At 45.0% G+C, this 8162-nt stretch overlaps 1 protein-coding gene across 1 annotated transcript in view; it reads right to left on the bottom strand.

Annotated features, from left to right (window-relative positions):
- The window catches only part of LOC133977266 (guanine nucleotide-binding protein G(olf) subunit alpha-like), an 18509-nt gene extending 13586 nt beyond the window's left edge, over positions 1–4923 (bottom strand). Inside the window, exon 1 of the mRNA XM_062415368.1 lies at positions 4887–4923. Coding sequence (XP_062271352.1) covers positions 4887–4917 — 31 coding nt within the window. The 5' untranslated portion in view covers positions 4918–4923. The remainder of the gene's footprint in view (positions 1–4886) is intronic.
- Positions 4924–8162: the final 3239 nt, after the last annotated feature.

Genomic DNA, 8162 nt, shown 5'->3' with positions numbered 1-8162 from the left:
TAGTATACTATAGGTATATACAGGTAGTATACTATAGGTATATACAGGTAGTATACTATAGGTATATACAGGTAGTATACTATAGGTATATACAGGTAGTATACTATAGGTCTATACAGGTAGTATACTATAGGTATATACAGGTAGTATACTATAGGTATATACAGGTAGTATACTATAGGTATATACAGGTAGTATACTATAGGTCTATACAGGTAGTATACTATAGGTATATACAGGTAGTATACTATAGGTATATACAGGTAGTATACTATAGGTCTATACAGGTAGTATACTATAGGTATATACAGGTAGTATACTATAGGTATATACAGGTAGTATACTATAGGTATATACAGGTAGTATACTATAGGTCTATACAGGTAGTATACTATAGGTATATACAGGTAGTATACTATAGGTATATACAGGTAGTATACTATAGGTATATACAGGTAGTATACTATAGGTCTATACAGGTAGTATACTATAGGTATATACAGGTAGTATACTATAGGTATATACAGGTAGTATACTATAGGTCTATACAGGTAGTATACTATAGGTATATACAGGTAGTATACTATAGGTATATACAGGTAGTATACTATAGGTATATAGGAGTTACGGCCCCTCCTCTAAGGGATCAGTGGTTTTCTTTCCTCTTGAACTACAGTTTATATCCAAACATTAAAATGTTATTAACCTGAGAAGAACCAAACAAGTGGTGAAACATATGTAATTAAAGTTGTTTTATGTTGTTGTCATAACTGTATTTATATGATGATGATGATGAAAGATCATTAGTAACTGTTTCAGCCTTCTGTCAATCACTTAACTATAAATCTATCAATAATCAATAAATGAGATGGATGATGTCACCTACCTGTCAGCAGCCGGTGAGTCTCAGCAGGTCAGTCTGTCCATCAAAGTCCAACAACAGCTCGTTAACCAATCAGCAGCTCGTTAACCAATCAGCAGCTCGTTAACCAATCAGCATCCCCGACTGTCCGAGCACTCGGTCCAGCTTCAGTGGGACAGAACCAGTTCCTCTGCTGGTTCCCAGTTTGAGTGGTGTGTGTTAAACAGAGAGGAGTGAAACACCTGAGCTGCTCTCCCCTCCCCCCCTCCCCTCCCCCCCTCCCCTCCCCCCCCCTCCCCCCCCTCCCCCCCTCCCCTCCCCCACCTCCCCTCCCCCACACCGTCTCTAATAGCTACTCATTAGTACACTTGTGTGTTTTCTTTGGGGGATTTCTCTGTTTTTCCTGTCGTCAGTTTGCTGACAACCAGCAGCTACACAAACACCTGCTGCTGCTTCAAGAATATCATCTCACTCAGTTTACTCTTTAAATAACAACTGTACTACAGTAAAGTACTAGTACCTCTAACTGTACTACAGTAAAGTACTAGTACCTCTAACTGTACTACAGTAAAGTACTAGTACCTCTAACTGTACTACAGTAAAGTACAAGTACCTCTAACTGTACTGCAGTAAAGTACTAGTACCTCTAACTGTACTACAGTAAAGTACTAGTACCTCTAACTGTACTACAGTAAAGTACTAGTACCTCTAACTGTACTACAGTAAAGTACTAGTACCTCTAACTGTACTACAGTAAAGTACTAGTACCTCTAACTGTACTACAGTAAAGTACTAGTACCTCTAACTGTACTACAGTAAAGTACAAGTACCTCTAACTGTACTACAGTAAAGTACTAGTACCTCTAACTGTACTACAGTAAAGTACAAGTACCTCTAACTGTACTACAGTAAAGTACTAGTACCTCTAACTGTACTACAGTAAAGTACTAGTACCTCTAACTGTACTACAGTAAAGTACTAGTACCTCTAACTGTACTACAGTAAAGTACAAGTACCTCTAACTGTACTACAGTAAAGTACAAGTACCTCAACCTGTACTACAGTAAAGTACTAGTACCTCTAACTGTACTACAGTAAAGTACAAGTACCTCTAACTGTACTACAGTAAAGTACTAGTACCTCTAACTGTACTACAGTAAAGTACAAGTACCTCTAACTGTACTACAGTAAAGTACTAGTACCTCTAACTGTACTACAGTAAAGTACAAGTACCTCTAACTGTACTACAGTAAAGTACTAGTACCTCTAACTGTACTACAGTAAAGTACAAGTACCTCTAACTGTACTACAGTAAAGTACTAGTACCTCTAACTGTACTACAGTAAAGTACTAGTACCTCTAACTGTACTACAGTAAAGTACTAGTACCTCTAACTGTACTACAGTAAAGTACTAGTACCTCTAACTGTACTACAGTAAAGTACTAGTACCTCTAACTGTACTACAGTAAAGTACTAGTACCTCTAACTGTACTACAGTAAAGTACTAGTACCTCTAACTGTACTGCAGTAAAGTATAAGTACCTCTAACTGTACTACAGTAAAGTATAAGTACCTCTAACTGTACTACAGTAAAGTACTAGTACCTCTAACTGTACTACAGTGAAGTACTAGTACCTCTAACTGTACTACAGTAAAGTACTAGTACCTCTAACTGTACTACAGTAAAGTACTAGTACCTCTAACTGTACTACAGTAAAGTACTAGTACCTCAAACTGTACTACAGTAAAGTACTAGTACCTCTAACTGTACTACAGTAAAGTACTAGTACCTCTAACTGTACTACAGAGCAGATTTATATGATGTTCACTGAGCTCAGTGTGAGTCAGTATGAGCTGTTTGTCTCCACCTTGTGGCCGTCTGACGTCACTGCAACCTGTCAGTCTCATCACTGTTGCCGTGGCAACCTGCTGACGATGCACACAGTGGTGAAGCTTTGACTGTTAATGAGGTTTCACTCTTTAATTAGTTCAGATACCTGCTGCTCAGTCTAAACACTCTGTGTCTTATTTATTATTATATTTAATATCAGTTCCTTCAGACCACTGAACACTGAACACTGAACACTGAACACTGAAAACTGAACACTGAACACTGAACACTGAACACTGAACACTGAACACTGAACACTGAACACTGAACACTGAACACTGAACACTGAACACTGAACACTGACCACTGAACACTGAACACTGAACACTGACCACTGAACACTGACCACTGACCACTGACCACTGACCACTGAACACTGACCACTGAACACTGAACACTGAACACTGACCACTGAACACTGAACACTGAACACTGAACACTGAACACTGAACACTGAACACTGAACACTGAACACTGACCACTGACCACTGAACACTGAACACTGAACACTGACCACTGAACACTGACCACTGAACACTGACCACTGAACACTGACCACTGAACACTGAACACTGAACACTGACCACTGAACACTGACCACTGAACACTGACCACTGAACACTGACCACTGAACACTGAACACTGAACACTGAACACTGAACACTGAACACTGAACACTGAACCCTGAACACTGAACACTGACCACTGAACACTGACCACTGAACACTGAACACTGAACACTGAACACTGAACACTGAACACTGAACACTGAACACTGAACACTGAACACTGACCACTGACCACTGAACACTGACCACTGAACACTGAACACTGAACACTGAACACTGACCACTGACCACTGAACACTGACCACTGAACACTGACCACTGAACACTGAACACTGAACACTGAACACTGAACACTGACCACTGAACACTGACCACTGAACACTGACCACTGAACACTGACCACTGACCACTGAACACTGACCACTGAACACTGAACACTGAACACTGAACACTGAACACTGAACACTGAACACTGAACACTGAACCCTGAACACTGAACACTGACCACTGACCACTGAACACTGAACACTGAACACTGAACACTGACCACTGAACACTGAACACTGAACACTGAACACTGAACACTGACCACTGAACACTGACCACTGACCACTGAACACTGAACACTGAACACTGAACACTGAACACTGAACACTGAACACTGACCACTGACCACTGAACACTGACCACTGAACACTGAACACTGAACACTGACCACTGACCACTGAACACTGACCACTGAACACTGACCACTGAACACTGAACACTGAACACTGAACACTGAACACTGACCACTGAACACTGACCACTGAACACTGACCACTGAACACTGACCACTGACCACTGACCACTGAACACTGACCACTGACCACTGAACACTGACCACTGAACACTGACCACTGAACACTGACCACTGACCACTGAACACTGACCACTGAACACTGAACACTGAACACTGAACACTGAACACTGAACACTGAACCCTGAACACTGAACACTGACCACTGAACACTGAACACTGAACACTGAACACTGAACACTGACCACTGAACACTGAACACTGAACACTGAACACTGAACACTGAACACTGACCACTGAACACTGACCACTGACCACTGAACACTGAACACTGAACACTGAACACTGAACACTGAACACTGACCACTGACCACTGAACACTGAACACTGAACACTGAACACTGAACACTGACCACTGAACACTGACCACTGACCACTGAACACTGAACACTGAACACTGACCACTGACCACTGAACACTGACCACTGAACACTGACCACTGAACACTGAACACTGAACACTGAACACTGAACACTGACCACTGAACACTGACCACTGAACACTGAACACTGACCACTGACCACTGAACACTGAACACTGACCACTGAACACTGAACACTGAACACTGAACACTGACCACTGAACACTGAACACTGAACAAACAATCACAAGTTACACAGAGGATCATTTCACATTTCATAAACTGTTTTTATTTGTTGAGTTCAGAAACTTTTCATTTCTTCACCGGCTCCAAACATTTCAACCTGAGGAGACAAAAACCAGAACCAGAACCATGTTTATCTCTAGTGATTGAATCAGACCCAAACCAGATGCTGGTCTAAGGCTGACCTCTGATGCTGCTCCTCACAGAACGAGCCGAGTCGCTGCCTTTCAGTCTGGAAGAAACTCTGGAAGACAAAGAGGGACAGAGTCAGACCTGGTTCAGGTCTAAGCTGTTGGTACCAGCATCAGTACCAGGATCAGTACCAGGATCAGTACCAGCATCAGTACCAGGATCTGGGTGTTTATGGCGTTCAGGCTGGTGGAGCATTGATCCAGCTGGTTCAGGTGACCAATGATGCTGTTCTCAAAGTTCTGCAGCAGGACTAACCTACAGACACACACAGTAACACACACACACACACACACACACACACACACACACACACACACACACACACACACACACACAGAGTAACACAGTAACACACACACACACACACACACACACACAGTAACACACACACACACAGTAACACACACACACACACACAGTAACACACAGACACACACAGTAACACACAGACACACACACAGTAACACACACACACACACACACACACACACACAGTAACACACAGACACACACACACAGTAACACACACACACACACACACAGTAACACACAGACACACACACACAGTAACACACACACACACAGTAACACACACACACACACACAGTAACACACACACACACACACACACAGTAACACACACACACACACACAGTAACACACAGACACACACACACAGTAACACACAGACACACACACACAGTAACACACACACACACACAGTAACACACACACACACACAGTAACACACACAGTAACACACACACACACACAGTAACACACACACACACACACACAGTAACACACACAGTAACACACACACACAGTAACACACACACACACACACAGTAACACACACAGTAACACACACACAGTAACACACAGACACACACACAGTAACACACACACACACACACACACAGTAACACACAGACACACACACACACACACACACAGTAACACACACACACACACACACACACAGTAACACACACACACACACACACACACAGTAACACACACACACACACACACAGTAACACACACACACACACACACAGTAACACACAGACACACACACACAGTAACACACACACACACACACACAGTAACACACACACACACACACAGTAACACACACAGTAACACACACACACACACAGTAACACACAGACACACACAGACACACACACACAGTAACACACACAGTAACACACAGACACACACAGTAACACACACAGTAACACACACACACACACACAGTAACACACACAGTAACACACACAGTAACACACACAGTAACACACACACACACACAGTAACACACACACACACACAGTAACACACAGACACACACACAGTAACACACACACACACACACACACACACACACACACACAGTAACACACAGACACACACAGTAACACACACACACACACACACAGTAACACACACACACACACACAGTAACACACACAGTAACACACACACACACACAGTAACACACACACACACACAGTAACACACAGACACACACACAGTAACACACACACACACACACACACACACACACACAGTAACACACAGACACACACAGTAACACACACACACACACACACAGTAACACACACACACACACACACAGTAACACACACACACACACACACAGTAACACACACACACACACACACAGTAACACACAGACACAGTAACACACAGTAACACACACTATGATTAGAACAGGTCGAGGATACAGAAACAGTAAACAGCTGTTAAGTTCGATTCTGATCGACCTGAGATCAACGTCTCATCACCCAGAGACAAAAATACATGTGAATTGCCTGTGCTGAGGTGGGGGGGGGGGGGGGGTCTGTGTTTATGTGGGTGGGGGGATCTGTGTATGTGGGCAGTACCTGTCTGAGGTGGGGGGGGGGGGGCTGTGTTTATGCGGGTGGGGGGATCTGTGTATGTGGGCAGTACCTGTCTGAGGTGGGGGGGGGGGCTGTGCAGGTGGGTGGGGCCTGTGCTAAGGTGGGGGTCTGTGTAGGTGGGCGGGGCCTGTGCTTAGGTTGGCAGGGCCTGTGCTAAGGTGGGGGTCTGTGTAGGTGGGCGGGGCCTGTGTAGGTGGGTGGGGCCGGTGCTAAGATGGGCGGGGCCTGTGTATGTGGGCAGTACCTGTCTGAGGTGGGGGGGGGCTGTGCAGGTGGGTGGGGCCTGTGCTTAGGTGGGGTCTGTGTAGGTGGGCGGGGCCTGTGCTTAGGTGGGCGGGGCCTGTGCTAAGGTGGGGGTCTGTGTAGGTGGGCGGGGCCTGTGCTAAGGTGTGGTCTGTGTAGGTGGGCGGTACCTATGTAGGTGGGCGGGGTCTGTGTAGGTGGGCGGGGTCTGTGTAGGTGGGCGGGGCCTGTGTAGGTGGGCGGTACCTGTGCTGATGGACAGCTGTGAGCAGTGAGGAGACGTGTTGTTGACTCTCTTTCAGCGACTGTTGAACTTTGGCTTCGACTTTCTTCCAGCAGTCCTGAAATTATTAACTTCATTAAAACTTGAAGATCAAACGTATTGATCATAAATATCAGTCATCAGTTGTTGGTACTGACAGTGAAGTGTTGTTCTAGTTGAGCTCTGAAGGTTTTGAAGGCAGCTGTAATGCCTGACTCCGGCTCATTCACAGGCTCCTCCCTCTTCACTGCTCCTCCTTCAAACTGCACCTCCTCTGCAGAAGGCTCACCTCCTTCAAACTGCACCTCCTCTGCAGATGGCTCACCTCCTTCAAACTCCACCTCCTCCTCTGCAGAAGGCTCACCTCCTTCAAACTGCACCTCCTCCTCTGCAGATGGCTCACCTCCTTCAAACTGCACCTCCTCCTCTGCAGAAGGCTCACCTCCTTCAAACTGCACCTCCTTTGCAGAAGGCTCACCTCCAACAAAGTGCACCTCCTCTGCAGAAGGCTCAGCACCAACAAACTGCACCTCCTCTTCAGAAGGCTCACCTCCAACAAACTGCACCTCCTCCTCTTCAGATGGCTCACCTCCGACAAACTGCACCTCCTCCTCTTCATAAGGCTCACCTCCAACAAACTGCACCTCCTCCTCTTCAGAAGGCTCACCTCCGACAAACAGCACCTCCTCCCCTGCAGATGGTGAGTTGAGCAGCATGATAACAGACTGAAGTGTAAACAGTTTCATCT

Source organism: Scomber scombrus, unplaced genomic scaffold, assembly GCF_963691925.1.
Source record: "Scomber scombrus unplaced genomic scaffold, fScoSco1.1 SCAFFOLD_59, whole genome shotgun sequence".
Classification (NCBI taxonomy): Eukaryota; Metazoa; Chordata; class Actinopteri; order Scombriformes; family Scombridae; genus Scomber; species Scomber scombrus.
The sequence above is the reverse complement of the archived record's forward strand: the minus strand, read 5'-3'. Positions and strand labels throughout refer to the sequence as shown.